The 27,974-nt window shown below is 50.8% G+C and overlaps 1 protein-coding gene across 5 annotated transcripts; it reads left to right on the top strand.

Moving 5' to 3' along the window:
- Positions 1 to 216: 216 nt before the first annotated feature.
- Positions 217 to 27,913, top strand: PYROXD2 (pyridine nucleotide-disulphide oxidoreductase domain 2). Of its 5 annotated transcripts, none has more exons than XM_038578476.1 (16): positions 217 to 502; positions 4,684 to 4,703; positions 7,280 to 7,373; positions 7,458 to 7,531; positions 13,059 to 13,214; positions 15,413 to 15,566; positions 17,347 to 17,408; positions 17,507 to 17,604; positions 19,642 to 19,783; positions 20,212 to 20,346; positions 21,647 to 21,719; positions 21,968 to 22,124; positions 24,256 to 24,410; positions 25,100 to 25,206; positions 26,739 to 26,859; positions 27,615 to 27,913. In XM_038578476.1, exons 1-16 carry the CDS (start codon positions 376 to 378, stop codon positions 27,722 to 27,724), a joined length of 1,785 nt encoding a protein of 594 aa, XP_038434404.1. In that variant the 5' UTR covers positions 217 to 375; the 3' UTR covers positions 27,725 to 27,913. The 5 variants fall into 5 exon arrangements, with proteins under 5 accessions (XP_038434404.1, XP_038434406.1, XP_038434405.1 ...); XM_038578478.1 differs by lacking the exon at positions 27,615 to 27,913 and adding an exon at positions 27,235 to 27,597 and having other exon boundaries at positions 222 to 502; XM_038578477.1 differs by having other exon boundaries at positions 234 to 502; positions 27,626 to 27,913.
- Positions 27,914 to 27,974: the final 61 nt, after the last annotated feature.

Below are 27,974 nucleotides of genomic sequence, written 5' to 3'. Positions count from 1 at the left end.
CCCTGGCTGCGTGACCCCCCCAACCCTCCTCCCAGCCTCAGTGCCCCTCTTCCGTGAAATGAAATGCGAGTTCTGGGGCCTCCAGGAGAGGTGGGGACTGTGGACAGCCCCGCACCCGGCACGTGGGAGCCCTGGAGTTGCCAGCACCGTGGCTGCTCTGGCCTGGAGGTGACAGCACCTCTGGTGAGCAGGCGACTCCCGAGACTGCCCTAGGCGGACTCTGGGAGCTGCACGTCCTGGGCTTAGGGCCCAAAGCCAAGTTCGGGGCTGGACTGCAGCTCCTCCTCTCTTCCGGTTTGCTCCCTGCCCCTCCCCCTGCCCTGGCAGCACAAAAAGCTGATTGTAAGCAAATTCCTGGCCTAGGACTGGGCAGAAATGGCTGCGAATGGCCTGGGTCTCGGCAGGGCCTCGGCTGCCTCTCCCTGCCCCCCTTGGAGACGAGCTCACTGGGAAGCCAGGGGACGCCTAAAGCCTCAGTACGACGCCGTGGTGATAGGAGCAGGTAAAGGAGCTGCGCCAGGGTGACGGGGAGGGCAGCCCTGCTCAGAGCCTGGCGGGCTGGGGAGGTATTTGTGGGGCTGGCTCTGCCATCACCTTGCTGTGTGGTCTGGGCAGATTCTTGCCTGCCCTAGGCTTGGGTCTTCCGTTCTAGAATGACCAGGGAGGAATAGGTGAGCTCAGGAGTTTCCGCGTATCCCCTGCAGAATTAGCGAGTTGCCACCACATTCTTGGAAAGCATACGGTAGGGTCGGAAAGACCCATGAGATCCAGCCACCCCAAGTGCTCTGAGTTCTGGTCACCACCACCTCACCACTGAGACACCCCCCCCCACACACAAAGGAAACTGGAAGGTTCCTTAAAGGGGAGTTAGGAAAAAATAGAACCAAGTCGCAGAGATCCTACTGCATTCCTGAGGAGGGTGACAGCCCCCGTTGTCCCGCATATCTGGGGCACGCAGGGACCTGCTGCACTTTGCTGACCCTCAGGCGGCGCAGTGTCAGATTCCACCACGTGATTGTGGGAGGCCGCAGGCCCTGGACGGGGTTTTCTGCCTAGAGCCTTCCATTCACACTTCCAAAGGGGCCCGAATTTCAACTTCTGGCATTCTCTCTCACTGGGCTCAGACAGACAACGGCAGGATTGAAAGAAGATGCTCATCACGGTTTTAAAGCTGCGTTCTTTTCTGCTACCTTTTCATTCTTGTGTGCTCTAAGCAGTTGTGGCCAGTAAATGTTCCACAGTCACCCCTCCAGGGAAAAAGGTGTGCAAACATATATACATAGGCTTATGATAAATACTGAAACAAAGGAAGTGTAGCACACGATTTTACAAATAAGACACATAATCTTATTTGGCTAAATTCCGGGTAGCCAGTTGGCTCTCCCCAGAGTTCTGTGATTTTTTGCTAAACTTGGCAGCAAACCTGTGGTTACTGTTGACCAATAAGGCTAGCTCTGACGGGAACATTATTTGCTGTTTGCACGGATTTTAAAGCGTAGAACTGAGGTGAGGTGACAGAGTCATGTCTGAACTTCGCTCCTTCAGTGATGGGAGAAACTGCTCAGATTATGTTTCTCCCATCCTAGGAGAATCTTCTCTCCAGGTTTTGTGCAGTTTGCCACAAAACAGCTGCAGACAGCGTACTGTCAGGTTTCATCTGCACCGTTAGCATTTTATCCATCGCTTTCTTATATCGAACCGTCAACAAAGTAATCCCATCAAGCCCTGAGGTGTACTATTCGCTGCCTTCCGTGGTGCCTTTCGTGCGAGCTGTGGCCTTTATCAAGTTGCCAGCGTGGGGTGGCTGCACGTGCACTAGGGAGAGAGGCACAGGCCCTGACGGGTGCTCGGAGGTAAAGAACCGCAAGAGCATAGGTCATTGCAAATTGTGGAAAAACGATGAGGAAGTGACAAGTTTTGAATATTTATTACCTTTGTTTTTAATGCAATTTATTTATTTCACTGTAAGTTTATAGACTCTAAATTTATTAATGGCTGCGTTAGATGACTGTCACTAACCTCCTGGCCGGGGTGGAGGATGCCATCTCCACACCTCGCTGATTGGGCTCAGTAAATGGAAGCTCCCCACCACCGCCCCTGCTTTTCTCCCCTTGGTGACAGCGCATCCCTGCTGTCTCCTGGAAGGGAGGGTTGACTCCAGGTCACCAGGGGCCTGGGTGACTTGCTCACACGTGTCTGAGTCTCAGGTGTTTTTCCTTGATGTAGTTTAATTGCTAAGCATAAAGGGAAGCCCATTAAGGGCATTTGGGGACCAAGTAAGGAACAGTGGCATTTTCTGAGAGCCACCTTGAAGATGACCCTGATTAGTCACTTGACCATGCCTAAGAATGACCCAAGAAGCTTGTTAAAATGAAGTTCCTGGGCCCTAGCCCAGGAATTAGGATTCAGGGAAAGTCAGCACATCCAACCAGAATTTGGAGTGGGTCTGATGCAGGTGGCTGCAGGCCCCACTTGAGAACCCAGGTTCAGAGCAGCTTCTCTTGGGATCCCCACATGCCTGCCTGGCTGTAAGGATCTCTGGAGTGAGGCTGGAGATGATCAGAGCCTGCAGCTTAAGACCCCCACAGGGGAAAAGGAGAGATCTCCAGAAGCCCCAAGAGGGCTCCGGCAGGAGTGGGGATGGAGTGGTGGAGGGATGAGGGGCGTGGGTTGTTGGAATATCGACCTTTGTCATTTGAGATCTATGTGTGCATCTGTGGGCTCAGGTGTGATGCTTGAACTGGACCCAGTTGCCAGGAAGCCTTTATTAGTTTTTCAAGATTTATGATCAGCACTATTTAAGAAACAAATAGTTACCATTTATCGTGGGTCTGCTGTGAGTCAGGTGCTTTACATATATTATTGGTTATTCTTGCTCCAACACTGCAAGAAGCATGAAGTACAAGGCTGGCCAGAATGACTCTCTGAGGGCCACATCCTGTAAATAGCAGGAGCCAGGTTGAGCCTGGGACAGTTGGCCTTTAATTTAATGTATATATTTGAGACCAGGCCTTTCCGAACTGCGGGCTACAACCCACTCATGAATCCCATCCAGCAAAGCTTTTAAACCTTAACTAAGAAACTTTTCAAAAGTATACAAAAATAGTAGATCAACCAGTCTTTTTAAATGAAATATAATCAAATAGATCATCATATGCTTATCGCATGGTGAGTTAATATGAGTTCATGAAACTTTCATTTCTGTGAAATACATTTATATGTGGGATGTGTGCCAGGTCATAGTGTAAAACACGCTTCTTCCTGTGGCTCATGGTCAAAGAGGGTTGAAGAACTCTATTTCAGAGATTCTTTTAATGGAAGAGATGTTGGCTCAGTGACCTCTAAAATTCTGGGTGTCTCTATGTGGAAAATATAAAACAAAGTCAGCTCAGCCATGAAGAAATCCGTCATGTGGGTCATTGCTGCCTCCTATTTATGGATGTTTGTCAAATTAATGGCTGAACATTTTATTTGAGTGAACACTGGGTTCAGGTTGGTGCTCAGAGAACATAGTCTTCTGCTGACATCTTTGAAGACTCAGAAAGACCTTCTGTCACCAAGGAGAAACACGTGCCAAGTGTTCCAGACAAGACCTGTCCCCACTACCTGAAAACAACCAGGGCCTGTCCTCTTCCCAACAAGGGATTCTCCACAAGCAGCTGCATTGTATCCTGAGAGTGAGGCCAGAGGAGACACTCCCAGCCCACTGGCCATGCTTGACCACCTGCATCCGAATCACCTGGGGGCTTGGGAGAAATCCATCCCAGGTCCCTGCCTGCCCGCTGCTGAGCAGACTCCAGGGAGGGGTTATGAATCATTGTTCATACGAGTTCTCAGGTGATCCTGAAGCTTCTCAAAGCAGGAGAGGCACTTAGTAGCAGTAGACCTGGTATGGAACAGGGAATCCCAAGCTGAATTTAGGGCACCTAACCCAGGGGCAAAAATCCTGAGATTTTTGACAAGAAACTTAATATAGAAGATAGATAAATTCACCCAATCAGCTGGCACTCCGTTAGCACACGTTGAAGCTGTATGTGTTTAATTACTTCATTTTGAATTGTTCCTATTTTATTTGGAGAACATTGGTGATTGACAAAGACAAAACCATGTGACTAAAGCCTTCTGGGTGCTAACGTGCACCACATTTGGGGAGAACAAGCCGTGTTTGTCAGCAGCTGTCCACATGCCCAGCATGCACCTGGATGGTGATTTCATGCCAGACGAGGTCCAGCACCAGCCTTCCAGCCATGCTTCCCTTCTGTTCCCACCAAGTAAACTGTGATACTCCCTCCACCAGCCACTTGCTCGTCCCCAAGCTATGGAAGCCCAGCAATGCTTCATGGGATGGATAGCTTTGTCTGATGATTGTGGATTTCTCCTCACCCCTCACTCCAGATGGAGCCACAGGCCAGGGCAGGGTGACAGGACTTTTTTCAAGCTGGAGCATAGCATTGCATACGCAAGAACAGGGTTTTCTGAATCCCTAGAGACCAGGTGTTTTATGGCATCAAGCTAGATGCTGTTGCAACATCCAGGTACAGGTGGGGAGTCCCATGCCCAACTTTCTGATACCTCCCCAGGATCTTCAGGGGCATGGGGACAGGGATTGGTGACATATTCCCCAAGGAGCGTGTCTGTTCATTGACCACTGGTGCTTTCCTCCTCTGCCTTGTCTCATTGCAGGACACAACGGGCTGGTGGCTGTGAGTACCTTCCCCTCTGTCCTGCTTCACTGGCCCCTGGACATGCGGTGTTAGCCAGAATGGGAGGAAGTGGGCAGGGTGCAGCCCCAAGATAGACGGGGAGGCGGCTCGTCTCCTCTCCCTGGCGCTGACCAGTGGCTATCAAATGGGGTCAGCAGTAGTCAAGGAGGAGAGCAGGAGCTCCCTTTCCTCTCCTTTTCTTACTGTATGTGCATTTCCCTTGACTTTGGGAGAGTCAGGGGGCTTTCAGAAGCAAGATGATCAAGAGGTGGGAAAGTATGTAACTGGCATAGCCAGGGACATGTGTTAGAGCCTGGGAATCTGGGGCTGGTTGGGGCCCCCATGCCCCCAGCTAGGTCCAGACCATGTGCCAACCTGAAGCACCCAAGCAGCTACACAGCCCCAGGTGTACCCCAGAGACGACCACGAAGCCAGTCTAACAGAGGAGGGAGGGCCCTGCCTCCAACACCCGGGCTCCTACGTCCAAAGCTGAGCCAGGCAGGGTTACCCTAAGGCTGTGCTTCTCAAACTCTGGTCCCAGTACCCCTACGAGGCCATAGTATGTGCTAGACAGTGTTCACAAAACAAACATGGAACATTTCCCTGAGGCAGTGGCGGCTCTGGAATATCAATAACAGGAGGAGTCGGCAAGGTCGGGGAAGGCAGGCTCTGAGACGTGTGTTAAATCTTGCTTCTCTCCCTGACATGATAGTTTTACTTGAACATTTTATGGGGAGCATCATGTAACTCAACTGATCAGTAATTTAAAACATTGATTTTATGTTAATATAAACATGGGTTCATCCCCCAGCTCTGCCACTTTCTATGTGTGAGTCACTTTAGGCTCCTGAGCCAGGGTGAGATGAGAACAAAACACCCCCTCACAGAGCTGCTGTGAGGCGAACAGACGATGTGCTCCAAGGACCTGCCACCCAAAGCCTCACAGATGGGGACTCTTACTACTGGAGGTCCCCATCCCAAAGGAGGCTGGTGTCAGTGCCCTTCAGCCACAGACCTGGGCCCCTCAGGGGAACAGCCTGAAGTTCAGGAGGCAGGAGGCAGACAATGACTGGCAGTGGGCTGGGCGGGGGTTGGGGGGGCAGGGAGGGTGAACAGTGCACACCTTGGGGGACCTCGAGGATGCTCAGGAAGCGAGGTTAGGAAACCTGCTCTAGGATGTGAGCTCTGGTTGGATGATTTGGGGGACAGTCTAGGGAAGCAGAGGTTTCCTCTAGGTTGGATACCATCAGAAAGCAGGAAACACCCCTGTAACTGGGCATCTCGATAAATCTTATTTGGGAGGGGTCCCAGTAGGAGGAGGGTTAACTGGTGAGGAAGTAGCAGCCACTTAACTCTAGCTGAGCCAGGAGGCAGGGAGTATTTTGTGGGTGACTCAGAGCCCTTGTTTTTGTTTGTACTCAGACAAAATTATGAAGTGGCCTTGCTCTGTCCTGTTTTACCATGGTCTCAGACTATCCTCGTCTGAGGCAGTCATTCCGTGAGGCCGTTTGCGTTGATGGGAGAACAACACGGTGTTCCTCAGAGGGCCAGGCCACTTCCCAGTGCCAGGGCTGCTGTTTTTTCCCTCTCTCTGGGTTGGGTCAGGAGCATCGATCATCAGGCCCAGACCACCTGGGTTCCATTCCCAACACCTGTACTCATGAGCTCGCTGAGCCTGAGGCAAGCTGTTAACCCTCCTGGGCCTCTGTTTCCTCATCTGTGAGACAGGGAGAACCACAGCACCCACCTCGAGGGTTGTGAGATGCATTAACGGGGTGATTCACTCACAGTGTCTGCCAAGTGAGCTTGTAAAAGGAGCATGGCTTCTGAGCAACGCCATCTCTGTTGTTACCCTGGTGGGGGTGATAGTGGGGGGGGCCAGCATGGCAGGTCTGTAGACCCAGGGCCAGTTCGATTCAACACATATTTCTTGAACTCCCATGAAGTGCTAGGGGAAAATTAAAAAAAAAACCCTGCAGTATCTTTCACCCCCCAAAGGAAGCTGTCATCATAGCTTCATCTATGAAGCACGTCCTGTGTTCTGGGGACAGCAAGTCCCATTCAGGGGGCAGCTGAGTGAATCCTCCCAGCAGCCCCGAGAAGCAGGCCTAACCGGTGTTGCCATCATCAGCCCGGTGTTGGTACACAAGGGGATGGAGGCCAGACGGTTCAGGTACTGAGGCTGCCTGCCAGAAGGAGGAAGAGCAGCAGAACCTGGGCCAGCTGGCTCAGCGCTCACAGGCCAAGCTCACGTGCTGCTCCCTGGTGCTTGAGGAGGCATGAAGCTCACCCCCACCTGGAAGAGATGGGCACCCCAGGCAGGGCTGGGCAGGGTGCAGTAGGACTTCACACAGCCACCCAGGCTGCACAGGAGGGAAGGTCAGCTTCTGCTGGGTCGTGGAGGGGCAGGAGCAGTCTAGGAAAGTGGGAATTTACAGAGGAGGCAAGGGGAATGGCCTTCCCAGAGGCAGGAACAGCGTGAGCCAAGGGGCAGCATGCTAACCCCGTAGCAAGGACCCTGAGCTGGCAGATCGGTCCCAGGGATGAAAGGAGGGCCCCGTGTGCCCAACCCCCAGGCCGCGTACCTGCAGAGATTGGGGGTGAACACAGCAGTCTTCGAGAGACGTCCTGTGACAGGGGGTGCAGCTGTCACAGAGGAGATCATCCCAGGTGAGCCCTGACAGGTGGTGTGAGGGTGGCAGAGGGCGACTGCTGGTGACCGCTGGTGACTGTCTTCATCGGATTCTGTTTCAGGGTTTAAGTTCTCCCGAGCATCCTACCTCCTCAGCCTGCTGAGGCCACAGATTTACACCGACCTGGAACTGAAGGTAGAGCGCCCGTGGTCCAGGGGGGGCGGCGGGGCAGTCCCAGCTTCCTGACCTGGGGTGAAGACTCCCTATTTTGCACCCACGTGGTTCCTGCACCTGGAGACTCTCTTCCATCCAAGGGTTTGTTTATCCCACATCCTCTCCTCGGTGCATTCCCACAGATGGGTTTTATGTATTCTACCCAGGGTCTTTAAAATGGGAAATTGGACATCTTTTGAAGAACAATCCTTGTCAACGCGAGGCTCACATTCCCGCATGCAACACCAGCTGGTGCCTTGCCCGGGACTGGGGTTCCAGTTCTGCCCGGCCCCATCACTTTCTGGCGTCTTGTCTGGCCCTCGCTGGGCACCTGCCTAACCCTTGGGCCTCTGACAAAAGCCTGATTTCTGCCTTCATCAAACCTGAGGTCCTAATACCTTAGGTGGCAGCCTGAGCAGAAAGTTGGACCCCAGGGACTTTCACCTCCTCTGACCCCTGGGCTGCTTTGCGGGGGTCCCGTGGTCCAACTCTGCCCATCGTTTCAGATTCCTGTCACCCCCACTGCCTCTTCTATAAGCTTGGTGACCACATTCCCAGAGCCCACCTAGCTTCTCCCTGCTTGGTGCCCTGCCACCTCCACTCAGAAAAAAGGGTCCTATGTGTCATCTGTATAAGAAGCTGTGAGCACTTTTTTTGCATTTTATTTTTTTATTTTTAATTTCATTTTATTTATATTCAATTAATTAACATATAGAGTGTTATTAGTTTCAGAGGCAGAGGTCAGTGATTCCTCAGTCTTCTGTAACGCCCAGTGCTCATTACATCACCTGCCCTCCTTAATGCCCATCACCCAGTTACTCCCTCCCTTCCTCCCCTCCAGTGACCCTCAGTTTGTTTCCTATGATTAAGTCTCTTATGGTTTGTCTCTCTGATTTCATCTTGTTTTATTTTTCCCTCCCTTCCTCTATGATCCTCTGTTTTGTTTCTTAAATTCCACATATGAGTGAGATCATAGAATTGTCTTTCTCTGATTAATTTATTTTGCTTGAAGCCATGAGCATTTTAGCATTAACTTTGCTCTAAATTGAAAGTTTAAAATTAATAAGACGTTCAACCACTGTTGCCTACTGAGAGAGAGAGAGAGAGAGAGACAGAGAGAGAGAGTGAACGAGCCACCAGCCCAGCGGGGACTGATAAAGTCTAGCCAAAGTCTGGGAAAGCATCTCTGGCCTTCAGTCCATACCAAACTATCGCTGAAGGCAACTTGCAGATGTGCCAGTGACACATAGTGGCAGACGTGGCTGGGCATGAGGGCTGTGAAAAATCTGACGAAAACTCAGGATCACAGAATAGAAATTTTCATGTAAATATTATCTTTATTTTTTTAAAAAAAGTTTTCTTATTTGAAAATGGTTTGTTGGGGATCCCTGGTGGCTCAGCGGTTTGGCGCCTGCCTTCGGCCCAGGGTGAAATCCTAGAGACCCAGGATCAAATCCCACGTCGGGCTCCCTGCATGGGGCCTGCTTCTCCTTCTGCCTGTGTCTCTGCCTCTCTCTCTGTTTCTCATGAATAAGTAAATAAAATCTTTAAAAAAAAAAAAAAAAAGGAAAGAAAATGGTTTGTTTTTGGATTCCTTTAACTAGAACCTCCCCCCTGCCCCCACTGAATTGAGTATATGACTTGGCCTTTGACCCTGGGCTGCATTAATAGGAGCATGGTGCTCAGATGGAGGGAGGAAACAGTCCTGCTTCATGCTACACAGAACTAACCATCCCACATGGCATATGGAGCGCCTTATTTAACAAGACACTGATGAGCCGGTTGGCATCTATAGGAGGGCAGCTGAACTCTTTCTGGGAAGGGTCTATTTCCAAACAACAGTAAAGAACAGTTCTTTTACCAGTGTCACCACTTGGACTACAAGCTCTAAAGCTCTATCCATTGGTCTTCACCTGTGAGACTGGTTAATGTTCCCGTTTTGTGACGACAGAACCACGGTTCTGGGAGGTTACGTTCACACACTATGAAATGACAGCTTGAACCAGGTCCACTGCCTTCTGCTCCTTGTCCTGGAGTTACCGTGTGCTGCCACGGGCATTGTGACCACGGTCCTGCTCAGCTTTACACATTCTGGCACATTGTAGTTTGCCCTGGATGAGGTCACACACAGAAGCCGTCCACGCAGCCCACCTGGGCAGAGGACAGGGCTGAGCTGACAGGCTCTGGGACCCAACGGGCTCATCTTGAATCCCTGCTTGATGGTCTTATCAGCTGCCTCGCGGTGCCTCATCTGCAAGATGGGGAGGGGAGTAGTACCCACCTCATAAGGCTGTTGTTGTGATTAATATGTTTGCTAACCATCAGTGCAGCGTCTGGGCATGGTCAGTCCCCTGTAGCTGTCAGCTAGCATTATTACTTCCATGTGGCAGTTGAGAAACTGAGGCTCCAGAGAGACAGAGCAGCTCCCTAGGCACCCGGGGCTGGCTGTTGCCCCTCAGACCTAGCCACTACGGGCCTGTCCCCAGTTAGCTGGGGGATGGTACCCCTACCCACATGGGGCCTCCATAGTCTGTCTTCTGGGCCTCCGTTTCCAGCTGCCAACAAAAGCATCAGATGGGATCACCCCCTGGTTCTGTCTGCTAGATAACAGGTTTGCTTAGCAGTGGCCCCAGCACACTAAGTGCTGGAATCCAGGCTGGGCTGGCAGAGTTCCGCGCTGGTGGGATCTCTCCTCCTCCATCAGTCAGCAGCCACCTTGTCCAGCTCTCCCTGGGCCAGCCTTGACCTCACACAGGTGGCAACCCTTTGTCCTCCCTCCCCACTCTCACTAATAATCTTCTGGGTCCCAACCAGATCATTATGCTCCTGCTTTGCTTCCAGAAACCTAAGGCAAGGCTCTCAAACTCTCAGGTCTATCAGAACAGCCTGGGAAATGAATGGGACCCTAAGGGACCTTGAACCAAAGGCTGATTCTACAGGACTGCAGTGGGGCCTGGGCACCACACCTTTCACATCTCCCTTACCCCTGGTCCCTCATATGCACCTTGTCCCCTCCTAGCAGTTTCCACCCAGAGTGGCTGTGCATGCTGAGAACTCTCATGTGGGAATCAGAGGAAGAGTTTTATTTTTATAAGAGGAGAACTGCATGATCTTAACAAATCTAATGGTGATTTAACATCCCTCTTCTTATTCTGACGCCACATGATTAAAACCATCAAGAATGACAAAGGTTCCATTTATAAGAAAGTCCTGGAATCATACAAAAAATTATTCATATTCAATTAGTTATACTTGAACAACTCATGGGTCCCTTATTCGGGTGGAGTATTGATTCATTCATTCAGTAATTGCTTCTGAGTCCCTGCCCTGTGTCCCACACTGGGAGAAGCCTGTGGGGATACCATGGTGAGGGAGGGAGGCCAGGCTTCTGCTTTTAGTAAGAGGACTTCGGATAGAGGAATGTGTTACCTGAAGAAAGAAAGACAAGGCAATATGATAGGGACCAGAGATCTAGCCTAGACTGACCAACGACGACAACTTTCCTGAGGAGGTGATATTTGAGCTGACATGCAAGTGCTAAGAAGTTACCAGCCTTGTGGTCACCTTAGCAGAGTGTTTCCATCAGAGGGAAGTAGAGATGGACGGGTCCAAGGTGGAAGAAAGTAGGTAAGGGATGGGCAGAGGGACAGTAGAGGTGTGGGAGAGGGACTAGGGCCAGCCAAGACAGGACCTTGTAGGCTGCAAAGGAAAGACTTCATTTTATCCTGAGTGCCAGGGGCAGAGGAAGTAGAGGGATGGAGTTTGTGACTTCACAAAAGGTCAGTCACCTTGGGTGTTGGGTGGTGTGGAATGTGGTAGAAGCAGCTGTGGTCTCAAGGAGACCAGTGAGGCAGCAGCTGCAGCGGTTCACAAGATGGCGACTTGGGCTGAGGGGCAGTGGTGATAGAGGGGAGCGCACACAACTTCTGGAGACTGGACTGGTCAGTGAGACTGGTGACGGATGGGATGAGAGGAAAGAAAAGGAGGAACCAAGGATACTTCTTGGGTGAGTAAGAGTTTACTAACCTGAGAGAAACCAACACTTGGATCAAAGACATTTCCACATCTTAGTGTAAGAAAGGATCCTGGAGGTCTCCCAGCCCAAACCCCTACCAATGTTTGGATTCACCTCCACAGCAGGCTCCACCCATAGTGATGCCGCCATCTGGAATATCTCTGACTTGGGGAAATTTCGGTTGTAATTGTTGGAGAGGGCTTTTTTTGTTTCCTTGTGTTTTCTAGGACTTCTACTCACCAATCTTGTTTGTCTCTGGACATGTACCTGGTTGGCAACATGGCATTCATTTATTCAATCAACAGAATGCATATTAACTGCAGTATATCTAGGTGCTGGAGATATAGCACTGAGCAAAGGGACTGTGCCCCTGCGCTCACAGAACGGACATTCTACCTGAGAGAGACAGGAAGACTAAGCATGCAATTAACCAGGTGGCAGTGAGTGCTTCAGAGACAAAGAAAGCAGGCCGAGGGGGCAGGAAGTGCTGGGTGGCAAGGGGGGCCTTGCTGCTCAGGTGATATGTGAGCAGAGCAGTCACAGAGGGCAGGGAGCTGGCCATGTGTCTGGGAAAGAAGTCTCTAGATGCCAGATTCATCAGGTTAAACACATTAAATCTACCCAGCTTTTGGTATGTCGATCATACCACAATAGAGAGGTTTCAGAAAAAAAGATGTCTCTAGTGGGAACAGTAAGTCTTATTTGTGAGGATAACCCAGGCCCCTTTTTGTTTTATCTGTACTTCTGTTGAAGAAGTAGATGTACTCTTGGAAAGTTCTGTTTGCCAGTCAAATATTTGTAAATCGAATCATATTTTAAATACATCGAGGGAACTTCCATTTAAAGTGACCCTGGAGTAAATGAGTCTGCAAAGTAAATAAAATTTTTTGATGTGAATAATTTATCTACCTTATAAGTATGGATTTTCACATAACCATTACTTTATTGTGTCTTTCTACATTTTAATTATTTATTTCTGAAGTGGGAGCAGTTATAGACTAGTGCTGAGAGCCAGAGCTTTGGAGTCACAGGGATGTGGTTTCGAAACCTAGATCCACCTCCCAAGGTGACCTTGGACAAATTATTTCTCTGCTCTGAGACTCTGTTGTTGTATTTGTACAATGAGGATAGTATACTTACAGTTGCTGTAAGGTGATCATTATAAATCCCAATACAGTCCTTGGCACAGGGTAGCATGGTATGGTATGGTGTAATGTGATGTAGTGTAGTGTGGCGTGGCATGGTGTAATGTGGCATAGTGTGGTGTGGTATGGCATGGCATAGCATGGTGTGGTGTGGTGTGGTATGATATAGCCTGCCAAAGGATGCCTAGGCAAGAATGCTTTTTATACACTTACATTAAAAAATAAGAAGCAGCACCACTGCCTTGGGGAACTGTATGCAGGTACCTAAATGGCTACAAACACAATCAGAGAAGGGTCAAGGGCAGAGGACACAGACCCCTTAAAATGCTATGCTATGTGTGTTCTGTAGAAACACGGGCTGAGGCTTCATCTTCGGAACCCCTACTCCTTCACCCCAATGCTGGAAGAGAGCATGGGGAGCAAGGTGCCCAGGTCCCTTCTTCTGGGCACAGACATGGCGGAAAACCAGAAGCAGATTGCCCAGTTTTCACGGAAGGATGCCCAGGTAGGAAAAGGAACTGGCAACGGATCTCTTCCTCCCTCATCAGCCTGTAGGTGGCTCTTGAAAGGAATTGGGCCTGGTTGGAGTTATCCCAGAACATGTTGTCCAAAGACCATGAGAGCTTGGACAGGCTGTCCCACCTGCCCTAGGAGAGCTCCAGTCTGTGCTAGCCATGATCTTAGGTACTTTGAAGAGAAGGGGATGGAGAACAGTGATTAAAACTGGTGGCGGACACTGGGGGCATCTGGGTGGCCCAGTGTGTTAAGTGGCTGCATTCAATTCAAGTCATGATCTCAGGGTCCTGGGACTGAGCCCCCAATCAGGCTCCCTGCTCAGCAGGGAGTCTGCTTCTCCCTCTGCCTCTCCCCCTCCACTCATGCTCTCTCTCTCTCTCTCTCTCAAATAAATAAAATCTTTTTAAAAAGATGGGTAGACAATGGAGCCCCTCAAGCCTGTGTGTTCAGTATGAGGTCACTGTTCAGGCAGTCTCCACCAGCTGTATTTCAAAAGGGAATCCACTGGTGCATACTTATACTGTATGTGTTTTCCATCTCTCCTGCTTTTGGAAAGAATTCCAGGTGGTTATCAATATTAAAGCCCATGAAAGCCATAAAGAAGGATGAAGGGAGGATCAGAGACAATTAAGGATAGAATGAACTGGATCAGTTATTTAGGACAGGAGAGTTGTAATAAATATTCATTTGATTTGGCATCAATCCCCTGGCAGCTCAAGGCAAGAAATTGTCCATGATGGCATGCAGGTCTGATAGAAGGAAGTACATATGTCTGATGGAGAAGGCACATTTTTTCCTCAGGATTGAAGTATAAGGAATTTGTTGGGTGACCTTGTGTACATGGACCATTGAAGAGTGTTACGGGCCTGGTGTGACCGATTTTGCAAATACAGATTCTTTGCATGGACATACTTTTGTACCAGGCCTAGGTACAAGCTGAAGGCACAGCATGAACCCATATATCAGTGAGAACATTTTCTTAAGAAGACCTAGGTTAATACAATCAATGTGTGTTGCTTTTTGTAACCTAGTGTTGGGTAAAGCCAAGAGAACCTCGGACACACAGTATGTCTCTTCAACCAGTGGCTTCTAAACCTGGCTGCTGACCAGAACCACCTTGGGAGCTTGCTTTTTTAAAGTGCTTCTTTTCTGTGCAGCTGGTGGGGGACTAGAGCCTCTACCCTCCCCTCCAAACCCTGACCATCTCAGATGCACCAGAGAGGATTCAGGACCAGGCCACATCCCCGGGCCTAGAGGAGAGTAGTTGTGACCTTGCATGCTAGTGACCACAGGAGGAGAAGGCAGGGGCCACATCCTGTTGTGGAAAATAAGGAAACCCATTTCTGGCTTTGTCTTCTCACATTGTCACACTGAAGGCCTACTGTATGTAGAGAAGGCTGCTTGAGGTCGTTTTTATCAAGACTTCTCAAACATACTTCAATGCAGAACTTTTCTTTATGTAATCTTATTAAAATTCCACAGATATATTCATGAGTATAAATGAACCAAAAATTGAAAGCTGGGGGCTGAGGATTGAGGTAGGGCCCCCGGTGGCACAGGCATCCATCCCTGCTCCTGTCACCCACCCAGTGAAGAAAAGGTGGGTGTCCTAACCACGCTGTTGAAATGGATTCTGGGGGGAAAACAAAGGAGAGAGAGAGAGAAAAGAAATGGATTCTGTTACTTGCACTTGTGGGGCAAAGGGATGTGGGCTTCTGTTTCTGCTTATGTCAAGAGGACAGAGGAGATTTGCAGACCAGGAAAGAACAGTCATCATGCTGGAATACAGGGGAAGAGATGTTACTTTTACCAATAATATATGGAAAGACGACACAGAGAGAAGAAACTTGAAAGTGGTTTTGTGGTTTATCACAGAGACCACACCCTAGGATACTTGGCAGTTTTCTGTGGCTGACAACTGGTCTTGGCCAGCATAAGCCCGTGTCCCTGCCACCATCCTGGTGGCTCATAACCACCCCTAGTGCTGACAACAGCTCACAGACCTGGATCTGGGAGTAATTTACCACAGCCAAGCTGGGCCCAGGCTGGGTGTGAGGCCTGAGAAGCCACAAAGGCTCCAGTAGGAGCAGCAGGCCACGTGAGGGCAGCCTGGAGGACAGAGCGTGGGGGTGATATGCTTGTGGGATTCTAAGCAACAGGGCCTTGACTCAGAGCTCTCTGTTCCAGGCCTTTCCCAAATATGAGGCATTCATGAATCGGTTGGCTTTAGCCATAGACCCTCTGCTGGATGCAGCTCCCGTGGACATGGAGGCCTTCCAGAGGGGTTCCCTGTGGCAAAGGCTCCGGTCGCTCTCCACACTCAAACCCCTGCTGCAGGCAGGTGAGTCCCAAGTGCAGGCATCGGGGCATGATGAGTGACCTTCAAGGAGCTAAGCCCATTTTCTGGATGATAGAACATGAGCTTGAACCTTCATAAGCCTGCCAGCTGCCGTCCACAAATAGGGATTGCCCGGAGCACTCTAGTGAGTGGGTATTAGCCTGGCTACCCTAAAAGTAGAACCTGAGATGAAGGCTTGTGTGCAGGAGTTCATCTTGAAGGGTGGCCCCAAGGAAAGGAGTAGTGAAACTGGAAAGAGAGAGAATCAGTCCCAGGGTGTGCTACTGTGCTGGCCACCACTGCAGGTGACAGGTGCTGGTCCTGGGAGGCCACCTGAGTAGTGCTATGAAGTGCACGTGAGGATGACTCCCAAGAGAAAAAGAGGAAATGTTTATACATCAGGTTCTGTCCCCTGATGGTCAGAAATTGCCCCATGGGGCTTAACTCCCACCTGGGGCTTAACTTCTGGGCTGTGCACCCATGGGTGTCAAGTGGGTTCCCATGGTGTCCTGTCATGGTGCCAGGCATGCCTCAGAGAAGAAATGAAGAGGTTCATCTCACAGATCTGAGGTGAGATGCTGTCGGGTTTTATCATGCAAAGCTGATTGAAGCCTGCTTGGATCTTGTCACCATAGTCATGGCTAGAACAAGAAAGACTGGCCGGGAGAGTGAAGCATCCTTCCAGGAAGGATGCTAGATTTGGGCTCAGCAAGGACAAACTCTATGATGAATTAGTGACATTTGCCACAGGTATGGGAAAGGACATTTCACCAAGCATGCTACTTTTTTCTACCATTCCTCCAGGTTATGAAAACCAGGTTAGCTTCTGTATTCTGGAAAAGTGCTGATGAGTTGGTACTCATTCAAAACTGCTGCATAACAGACAACTACAAAACCCAAGTAGCGTGTAAAAATAAACATCTATTTCTCACGTGTCTGCACAGTTCAGTCTGGTCTGGCTTCACACGTGTGTTTACGGCTGGGGCACATCAGTCAGACTAGCTTTGTTCCAGGTGCTTCCCATCCTCCTCCTGGAAGCAGCAGGCTGGTCTAGGCATGGCCGCCTTCTGTCAATGGCAGAAGCATAGAGGGCAAGCACCGATGTGCAGGCCGGCTTCAAGCGACTATTTGCATCCCATCTGTAAAGATTCCATTGGCCAAAGCAAATCATGTGGGCGAGCCCTGAATCAAGGAACAGGGCAGGTCAACCCAGCTACAGTGGGAGGCACTGCAGAGTTGCATGGAAAAAGTGTGTGGATATGGGGAGGGGTGAAGGATCAGAGCCAGCAGAATCTACCACAAATGCCAAAAGTAGACATTGCCTCTGAGATGACCAGTCCAAGAAGCTTATGCAAAAAATTTATTAAGCAAGTGCTATATGCTAGACACTAAGCCAGGCACTGGGACTCCAATAGCTAGAGATCACTATCCATGCCCTCAGGGATGTCCTTACTGTCCAGTTATTTTCTGAGATAGTGTGAATCAGCATCAGGGCAGTGGACTGGCCAACCAGGCCACCTCCTGGGGGATGGGCCTTCCAGAGTTCAGAGTAAGGGAATAAGGTACAAGTTAACATTTTTCCAAAAATTATTCCAACAACCAAAATGTATTCAGTGCCTATGAGCTTGCAAATGCTATGATATGCCATTTAATCCTTACAGGAGCTCTTGGGGATACGAAATATCACTCCCATTTTACAGATAAAGAAATAGAAACAGTTATCGAAGATTGGAATGACTCCGTCTTGCCTGACTCATTTTGTTTTATGGGTCTTCTCTTTTAGGTCGCATACTGGGAGCCCAGCTGCCCCAGTATTACCAGGTCCTCACAGCTCCAATTATAAAGGTGAGGGGCTCCCCAGCCTCAGTCTGGACCCCACAAGTGAGGGGGCCTCTCCCCTCCAAAGCGTCTATGCCTTGCTCACTGCTGTTTCGCTGTCCCAGGTGCTGGATCAGTGGTTTGAGTCTGAGCCTCTAAAAGCCACTCTGGCCACGGATGCTGTGATTGGAGCCATGACAAGTCCCCACACTCCGGGGAGTGGGTGAGTGCAGGGGTGGGGTGCATTGGGAGTGGAGTGAATCCCCCAATGAGAGTGCTGACGGATGTTGCCCACCAAGCTCTCCCAGTGAGCCAGGCACGAAGCCAAGCACCCATCGGACCCTCAAAGCAACATCTGAGAGCCACGGTTCAGAGAAGGGGCAGGTCTTGCCCAAAGTCACACAGCTAGTGGTGGCAGAGCTGATTTCCAGCTGACCCTCCAAGATCTTCCTTCTCAGTCACTACTCCCTACTGCTTCAGGGAGAAAAGCCTCTCTCCCACTGTGATATCTCAACATGAACAACTTTCTGCTCTCTTTTTCCTACTACTCTTCCTCCTTTTTCTCTTTCTCTCCCTCTTATCTTTCTCTCCTCTTTCTATATCTTCTCCTCCCACAAAATTCCATTGCCCCCTCCATCTGCCACAGATCCTTTCTCTGGGCTCTAGGACATGCACGCACAGACACCTTCATAAGGGACACCGCCTTTCCCCTTGTGAGGGGGTGTGTTGACAGCCCAATCCAAGAAGGGGCAGCCAGACACAGTGAAGTCTGTTCCTGTGGTACGACTACCAAACCCCTTGTAGGAGCAGGAATGGAAGAGGTGCGTGTGTGTATGTGGGTGTGGGGATAGAGGATGATGCCAAGTGTTGGTCCATTTCCAGTGCATCAGAAGATGCAGTTAGAAGCTGTTGACATGGCTTTTCTCTCAAAGGATGAGAACCACCCTTGGAAGTGGTTTTTCAGCACACATTAAGCCAGTTCCAAATTCCCAAGGGCCATGGAAAAGGGGCGAGGGAAGCGTTGTCAGTGGTTGCCATATCTTGGCCAACTCTGTAATCCACCAGCCAATCTGGATCTTCCACTGGGGCCTCCTGTCCTTTTTTCTGTGGCTCTCCGAGAGGCATAGCTACTGCCCAGTTTGTGAAGTGGGCCTTTAAGTAATTTGTTTCAGCATTAATTCCTCCAGTGAATATTGATGGAACCCTTACCTGTGCCAGGTCCAGGGCTAGATTGTGAGAATGGCGCTGAGATCCTCATAGGAGAGGTAGACACAGAGCAAGTGACAATAGTGGAGTTCTGTGAGGGTTAGGAAGGGAGTAGAACAGGAAAGTGATGCTGTCCAGGATCAGAGGAGACCTCCATGAGGAAGAGATGTTTAATCTGAGATTCTCAGGACAAGAAGAATTAGCTAAATAGACACAAGGGAGGAAGGGGCTTCCAGGCTGCCGGAACAGCATGTGCAAACGCTGGGGGCTAAACATGGATCATGTGGAGGTTTACTTTGGCAGGAATGTGGGCTGTGAGGGGGAGCATGGTGAAGGATGAGGCTAGAGCCCTGGGGCCATTTCCAAAGACTAGCTATGGCCCTGAGAGCAATGCTGAGCTGGCAAAGGCATCAAAGAAGAGAATTGACAGGACTTGGCTGGGTTTTGCAATCGGGCTCCAGGTCTTCAGGAAAGAAAGAGTGGGAGGAGGTGGTCCAACTAGGAGGACGCCACTGCAGAAGTTTAAGGAAGGGAGGAGAGTCCTGGACCAGGGAAGAGGCCCCAGGGAGCCAGAATTGAAAAGTTCTTTGGGAGGCAGGGTTGATGCATGGAGGAGGCACTGCTGCGAGTTGAGACTGGGCCTCAGCTTTCTATGGGAAACAGAAGCTGCCATCAGTAGGATGGGGAGAACAAAGGGAAAACAAATTGGGGAATGGGGAAAGAAATGGGTTTAAGCCGCCTGCCAAAAACACACTCAAATGGGGGATATCTGGGGTAGCTGGTACTCAGGAGAGAGTTAGAACTGCGGGTTTGGGCCTCGCCACCTCAGTTGGTGTTTAAGCTCTGCCTGCAGACACGTTTGCATGGGGAGAGAATGTAGGGCATGGGGCAAAAAGCCCTCACAGGGGCCTAGAGCCCATTTAAAGGCTGACGGGAAAGGCAGTATGGGGGCAGGAGAGGCTAAAGGCACCAGAAAGAAAGGACTGTTTGTGCTTAGAACTCTAGGGACGTTAAATCCCACCTCCAACCAGTGATCCCAGTGATCTGTCCTCAGGTATGTGCTGCTACATCACGTGATGGGGGGTCTGGAGGGGATGCAGGGGGCCTGGGGCTATGTCCAGGGTGGCATGGGTGCTCTCTCTGATGCCATCACAAGCTCAGCCACCGCACATGGAGCAAGCATCTTCACTGAAAAGGTGAGTGACCTCCCCCCCCACACCCCTTACCCTGACTATTTGCAAGCATCCCAGTGTAGAACAAAATGTCAAATTTGAAAGCTTCCTCATTTTACTGATGCACAAAATGGGGCTTTGGAATCAAGGGGCTAAGTTTATGGAGCCTGTTAATGGCTGAGCATCTGTCAACCAGGTCCCAGTTCTTCTGACCACCCCCCTTTGAGCACTCTGGCCCCTAGCCCCCATTAGAGCTAGCCTCTGCATGGGAGCAGGTGGGCTGAGGCTTTGCCACATTGTCACAGAGCCCAGCAGGTGGATTCAGGCTGGGGAAGCTGTGAGCCCCAGGAGCAGCCCAGACAGTAGAAATCCCCCAAGATCCAACCTGTATTTTCCATCGTGGGTGGGTGAGTGGAGGGGAGTTCCCAGGGCCTCACTCCAGTGAGCTCTAGGCAGTGGCTAAAGTGCTGGTGAGCAGTGAAGGACGCGTCCAAGGAGTTGTGCTGCAAGATGGCTCGGAGGTGAGGAGCAAAGTGGTGCTGTCCAACGCATCCCCACAGGTCACCTTCCTGAAGCTGACACCACAGGTAAGGCCTGGGGGCTGGAGGCAAGATGTCTGCCAAGACGGCAGGGGGCAGTGGGGAGGAGTGTTGGTCAGGGGCCCCAGGACTACATGGGGATGGAGGTGCAAGTGCCAGGTCTCTGCACTGGGGGAGGCCAGTCCTCTCCCTTTTCTAACAGGCAGGTAGCAGACAGGGAAGAAGCCTCACTGGTGGGGAGAAAGGTCCAAGGGAATGAGGTGACCTAGGCCATGCAGCTGGCAATTAGCAGAGCCAGAGCTAGAACCCAGGTCTGACTTTTAATCCAGAGTTATCCTACTACCCTGATCTCCTGCTCTAACCAACTCTAATTCCACCATCTGTGTCAATTATCTATGGCCATATCGATGCCGTATGAAACAACCACACAGCATCTGGGCATTTAATAAGAAATACTGACTTAGCACACAGAACTGGAGAATTCAGTGGAACTTGGCTGAGTTCAGCTGACCTGGGCTTGCTCGTGCACCTTCCGTCAGCTGTGGGTCAACTAGTGGGCCCTGCTCTTTGTGGCTGGCCTCGCTCACGTGCCCAGGTTGGCTGCCGTGGCTAGACCAAGACAGCTTCTGCTGGAATGAACAGGCTGACTAGCTCTGCTCTGTGTGTCTTTCATCCTGAGGTATGATAAGTCCAGGCATGTTTTCAGGGTCTGGCAAGGGCAAAAGTGAGCAAACTCACTTAGGCAGGTGGTTTTCGGGATTCTTTTTGTATCCTACTTGCTAACGTTCCCCTGTCCCAAGCCCAGAGCCACTGTGAGAGGATGTTACGAAGGTGTGTGCATACAGGGAGGGATGAGGATTAGGGGCAGTTTTTACAACCATTCATACCTTCCGTGTCACCAAAAGATACGATATGAGTATGGAGCTCCCAAACATTCTTCGAACTGTTCTGGGGGACAAGGCACCATTTTTTCTTAGTGATTCCACTAAGAAAATTCAACAAACATCAGTTCAAAAGCATCTTGTCAAGACAATTCTGAGATAATCAAGATCTCCAAGAGTTTACAGACCAGAGGAGAAAAGGAGCCTTCAGCCCACTGGCCATAGCCAAAGTAAGAGTTGGTCTGGGCCATTTACATTTGCTCTGGCAGAGTTCAAAGGAAAAAAATGGTTAGTGATGAACTGGAGGGGATCCAGGAGGGCTTCACAGAGGGGGTGCTTTGGCTGAGCTCTGAAGAGTGGAAAGGATTCTGGCAGTAGGGATTGAAGGACCATCCTGAACAAAAGAAGAAGGCAGGCCCCTTCAGGCCTCCGCCATTCCCAGGCCTTTTCATGGAAACTTCTTCCAGGAATGGCTTCCTAAGGAGTTCGTGGAGAGAATCTCCCGGCTAGACACCAAGTCACCTGTTACCAAGATCAATGGTAAGAGGCACACACATTGCAGAGCTATCTCTTTTGACATTATCTGAGTGAGAAATCTCCCAATTTGGGAAAAACTCCCTTACGTCATCATCTCTCTCTATTCCCGCATCTCCACCCTGGCGCCCACCCACCCCCACCATACTTTTTCTTTCTAATCCACCACTTGAGTGAGCAGGGTGATAGGTAGAGAAGGAGGATCCTGGAGGCTGAGGGCCTTTGGGCCCTCACCCTCCTCTTTGCTCCCTCAGTGGCTGTCGACAGGCTGCCTGACTTCCTGGCGGCTCCCAATGCTCCAGGGGGCCAGCCACTGCCCCATCACCAGTGCTCCATCCACCTGAACTGTGAAGACACACTCCTCCTCCACCAGGCTTTTGAAGATGCCATGGATGGCCTGCCTTCCCACAGGTGGGTGGGACCTAGGGTTTGCACCCCCCCCCCCGCCCCCGAGACACTCTTACATACTTGGGCTTGAGGGGAAGGGGTAACTGTCTAGACACAGGAAAGATGGCCTCTTCCTCCTGGTGTTAAGCCTTCAGTGTCTTAGATTTGCCTAAATCCACACTTAAGTTCTGAGGATAGGAAGTACATCCCAGATGATAAATCTGTGCGTCAGGGCAGGTAAGGAGTAAAGAATAGGGCACAGTGCAGCCAAGTGTCACAGATTAGCAGAGGGGTCAAAGTATTACAGAGAGAACATCCCTGGCATTTGGGAGGAATTGAAGGAAATGCTTTCTGGAAGAAAAAGCATTTCTCTGACTCAGCAGCCCATCAGAGGGCACACACTCCTCCGATGCCCCTGCTCTATATTCTGTCTCTGATAAGCCGCCTTTGTGCAAAGCTTCTAAAAACATCTTCTACCTCCCATCCCAGCTGTATCTCCTTCTGGGAACAGGCAGGGGTGTTTCAGGAGCAAGTATCTCTCCATGCTGTCAATTGTCCACCAAAGCTTGTTGAAAATCTGTTCTGTGTGGGCCTCTTTATTGAGTATGGGTTAGGGGATTTGGGGGTCGGGCAGGGGCATGAAACAGACACAAAGCTTACCACAGGGCAGGCACACAGACATTATAGCACGAGGTGAAGAGGATGTGTGCCTGGGAGACGGGTAGAAGGCAATGTCCATTCTTTATTCATAAATATTTTGGAGCCCCTCAGGCTTAGTCCAGGGACCTGGGCACAGAGCAGCAAGCAAAGTCACATGTCCTGCCCTCCTTCATGGTAGACCTTCTATGGTAGAAGGCAAGACAATGAACAAACATGCACTGATAGTATGGAGAAAGATAGATCAGAGGTGATGGTTCACTAGTCTTTATGAGAAGGTCAGGAAAGAAAGGCATCTCTGACAGCAAGGTGTTTGAGCTGAGACCCAAGGGAAGTGAGAATAGAGGCCTTATAAATTTCTGAGGAAGAACATCCAGGCAGAAGAGAAGTCAGGTACAAAGGCCCTAGGGTAGGAGTGAGCTGCTGTGTTGCAGGCACAGGGATATAGCCAGAGAGGCTGGAGAAAGAACCTGGGAGGGGGGAGTTGTGGCGGGGGTTCCCCAGAGCTGCAGCTGGGCCCTGTCAACCACTCCTGGCTTTTACTCCTAGAAAGTTTGTGCTAAGCCTAACTTAGATTTTGGAAAGACCACTCTGGCCACTGTTTGGGGAAAAAAAAAAAAAAAAAAGGCACTTGTTGCAATTGGTTACTATTGTAGAATCCAAGGATCAGAAGATGGTGGCCTGGACCAGGGTGGGGATGGTGGAAGTGACGAGAAGTGGCCAGATACCGGGTATTTTAAGATGAAGCTGGCAGTATTTGCTATTGGACAGGAAGTGGGGTGTGAGCAAAAGAGATGCCACCGGAAGATGGTGTCTGTCTTTATAAAAAAGGGGAACCTGGTGTGTGGGGAGGTGGAGGAGCAGGCTTTAGGCATTCGGGTTTGGACAAGTTGCTTTAGAGATGCCTACAGGACATCCAAGTTCAGAGGGCACATTGCAAGTGAGGGATGCAGGGAGAAAGGGCATTTCATGTGGCCTTGAAGGTGCTCATATTTAGAGATTAGAGGGAAAATGTGCTCCAAGTGGACAGAGCATTGTAAGCAGGGGAAGGGTGGGAAACAGATTGGGGTTCTGTAGGTAGCTCAGCAGCTCTGTGTTGCCCAGGCTGCTCCGGGAAAGGTAGGCAGATAGGGGCAGCCTGGGTTGACATTTGGCCACCTGAGCTCCTGCTGCCCTGGGCCTGGCCCCTTCCCTCATGTGTGCTGTCTGCTGGGCTCTGAGACCTGTCAGAGTACAGGCTGTGGTGGGGGTTTATGGGGACAGGCATGCATTTAGAGGGAGGCTAAGTGGGACCTGAGACCCTGAGGCAATGGCAACAAAGGGTGTGTCGAGGGGCTGGGAGCTCCTTTAGGGTAGTACCGTCCACCAGGCGGCGAGCAACTGCCACGCCCCCCAGACACCCCATCATTTCACCTTAGGCCTTCCTGCATTTTGCCCCTGTCACTTCCGAGAGGCTCCCATCCCCTTGACACCCAACCCTCTCTCCTCCCCCGTGCAGGCCTATGATTGAGCTCTGCATCCCTTCCTCGCTGGACCCCACCCTGGCTCCCCCCGGCTGCCATGTGGTCTCCCTCTTCACTCAGTACACTCCCTACTCGCTGGCCAGAGGCAAGGTGTGGGATGAGCAGGAGAGAAACGCTTATGCAGACAAAGGTAAAGAGCGCAGACTGTCCTGTCTCCACAGTGACAGCTGGCCACGCTCCCCCCAGTGGGCCTCTCCCTCCTGAGTGCCCTATTCAGGATTAAGGCTAGTTAAGTCCTGTGCCAGAGGGAGAGAAATACCCCCATGGAACCTAGGTCAGCACAGCGAATGCCTGCTGGGGCCAGGCACTGGGCTAAGAAAGCCTAAAAGGCACAGTTCCTGTCCTTAAGCTGCTCACAGTCCAGTCGGGATTTGGGGGATGTTACGATACAGCATACTACGTGAACCAAAGGAGGAAGCCATTTGCCTTTCCAAAGGAAGGGACATTTGAGCTGGGTAAGAGGAGTTGACCAGGCAGCAGTGGGCATTCCAAGCAAATAAACAACTTGAGCAAAACAACGAGGTGCAGAAAGCTCTGCATATTCATGGAAGACAAGTAACTCTGTATTTAGGGTTGGGGTGAGCAGGTGGGAAAGTGGGGTGGACCCATAGGCCTTTGTAATGGATTATTTACTTGCCCATAGACTGTTTTTATGTATTGCTTATTGAGATATGATTTACATTTACATTTACATTACTTAAAATAAATAGATTTTAAGTGTGTAGTTTAATGAATTTTTGTCAGTTTGCCAAGTTGTACAATCAGAGCACCTCCTCATCTTCCTCACGGCATCTTGTTTCTCCACTGTCTGGTGCACAGTGTTCGACTGCATCGAGGCCTACGCCCCTGGCTTCAAGGGCTCTGTGGTGGGCAGGGACATCCTCACACCACCTGATTTAGAGAGAATCTTTGGGCTTCCCGGAGGCGTGAGTATAAGACCAGGGGTCCCTCATCACATCCTTCTCCCTGTGACCCCAACCCCTTGGAATGCCCCCCTGGCATTCTCTTGCCCCTCCACACTCAGCCTGTACCAGGAAGGGAGCATGGTGCAGAGACAACGGTAGAGAGGGGACGGAAAAGTGGTCTGACCTAGGGAGTGCGGAGGAATGAGATCAGATAGGAGAGCTGGTGCCTGCTGAGCGGGTCACCAGGGCTGTGGCACCCCTGTCTGGACATGCATTGCCACCTCTCCCAGCTGGCTTTCTTCAGAGGGAGCTCCCCTCTTAAGGCAGCATGTCCTTGGACTTGCCTCTCTGATTTATCAAAACCTCACTGAGACTGGAGGCAGAGGGACCAGTTAGGAGGCCAGGCTCATACACCTGGCATCAGCTTCATGTGGCTCTTGGTGGCTTCAGTGAGATGAGGCCAAACTGCATGTACAAAATGCCCCCCAGCCGGCAGAGGCTTAGGATGAAAAAAAACAATGTAACCACATCTCATTAATAATTTCTATATTGATTGCATGTTAAAATGATAGTATTTCAGATCTATTAGGTTAAATAAAATATTATTTTATACATTATTGACATTCATTTCACCAGTTTCTTTTTAAATTTTAATGTAGCTCCTAGAAAATAAAAATTGCATATGTGGCTCATGTGATGTTTTTATTGGATAGCGCTAGCCTCGAAATAGAGGGCAAGAGACCCGGCAGTGGGGAGGGAACGGAGTGGGGGATATGGGAAGGTGGGGCAGCAAAACTGAGAGGTCTTGGTACAAGGTGCAAGCAGAGGTCAGGGCAGAGGTGAAGGGAAGAGTCCCTCCAGCCCAGGTGGGAAGCTGCACACTGAGGTGGGGAAGGCGGGAGACAGCAGACTTGGCAGGGAAGGGCGAGCTCAGCTTGGGACACCCTGAGAGGGTTAGCTGGAAGGATGTCCCTGTGGTGACGTCCAGGAGGTGTTGGTATCCTTGTCCAGACCTACATCATAAGTCTGACCTTCCCCCTGGCCCTTGTCCCCCTCTTTCTGGCTGCTCAGACCCAGGCCAGGGGAGCAGAACCCACCTCGAGTCCCTTGCACCTTGCCTCCTGCCATCTCCTGTGACTCTGCTAGGGCATGGACCCTCCCCCCCAATCCCCACCTCGGGCCCCAGGCTCCAGTGGGTGTCTTGGCCAAGGAAATGTGAGCTGGCTGCCAAGATAAGTCAAATCTTCCATTTTTCAACCACAGTGAAGAGGATTTATAGTCCTCAGCAAAATCCTCAAAATCCCCCTTTTCCTCACACTCTAAAGGTTTTCCTCACCTTTCCTTTTTCCTGAAAACTGCCTCTGGAAAATTCTCTTCCCCACCCGAGGACATGTACCTGTTCTCTCTCTTCCCCTCCCTTTTCTGCTTCCTAAGAGTCCAAGAAAACATGCTGGAAGAAGAACCTTCCTGGGAGACGGGGAGGGGAAGGAATGCACAGAGGCGGTAAGACCCTGGCACTCCTATGTTAACCACTGCGGCCCTGCCTCCTGCAGAACATCTTCCACTGTGCCATGACCCTGGACCAGCTCTACTTCGCCCGCCCCACGCCCCTGCACTCCGGCTACCGCTGTCCTCTCCGGGGCTTGTACCTCTGCGGAAGCGGCACCCACCCAGGTGAGTGCCCAGGGCCCCTTCCCAGGTGCAGCTGTGGGGAGGGCTGGGCCCAGCAGTGAGGGAGGTGGGGGGAGAGGGAGGGGAGCAGGGAACTCCCAGGAGAACGGGCCATCCCCCACATTCTGGCTTCTGAGCATGCGGGAAAGGAGCAGAGCAGCGGGGTCCTCTGCCAGTTGGCCGCCCCCTCCACCCTGGGGGAGCTCACACCTCCCCCTCGCCAGGTCTGAGAATAGGTCCCAGAGGCGGCTCTCCAAATGCCGACTCTGGGCTCAGAGGGACCCACGTCCCTGAATCCCCGCTCCAGATTTTAGACCAGTAAGAGTTGGTAATGTTACATTTCTCAATTTAAAAATTCTTCCTGGCATCTATTCCAAGCCTAACTGACCTCGCCAAGGCTGCCGATCCCTGTGGACACGTCCCAGAGAGGTCTGTACTTCCACAGCTTCTCCCTCAAACCCTGAGTCTGGTGCTTTAGTTTCACAGTTGAGTTTCGCCATCTAGCACCTTGACTTCCAGACTGAGGGGAGCACTTGCTTGGACTGTGCCCCGGGCCCCCTGCCCAGAGCTCTGAGGGAAGAAGCCTGGGGGCGAGCTCGGAAACTGTCTCAATGGTCATCCCAGGGGCTTCTGATGCCCATGGTCCAAGCACCACCCTGCAGGCACCCATGCTCTGCTTTGTTGCTGGCTTCTCCATCAGCCCTGGCCCTGTCTGCTCCCTGGGGAGGGTTGTGAGCACAGCTTAGATTCATGGGCAGTTCCCTTCCAGGAGGAGGTGTCATGGGAGCCCCTGGACGCAATGCAGCTCATGTTGTCTTCAGAGACCTCAAGAGCATGTGACCCTGAGCCAACTCTGACCCAGGAATAAGAATCCATCCTGGAGATTTTAAGTCCCCTTTGGGTCAGCTTCCCAGGATATGGCTGGAGGCAGACAAGCCCTCGTGCTCAAGCCACTGTTTTAGAAGAACCATACAGGTTACATTTGATACTTGTTAACCTTGCACCCATGACTTGGATGAATTGGTTTTGTTTTATTAAAAACAGTGTTTTGTATAGATAGTCTGTGTTTTTTTCTATATATTTTCTATGCATTAATAGATTTTGCTTTTTTTTCTATA

The sequence above is a fragment of the Canis lupus genome, chromosome 28 (genome assembly GCF_011100685.1).
Source record: "Canis lupus familiaris isolate Mischka breed German Shepherd chromosome 28, alternate assembly UU_Cfam_GSD_1.0, whole genome shotgun sequence".
Lineage (NCBI taxonomy): Eukaryota > Metazoa > Chordata > Mammalia > Carnivora > Canidae > Canis > Canis lupus.
This window is presented reverse-complemented; position numbering and strand designations above follow the sequence as displayed.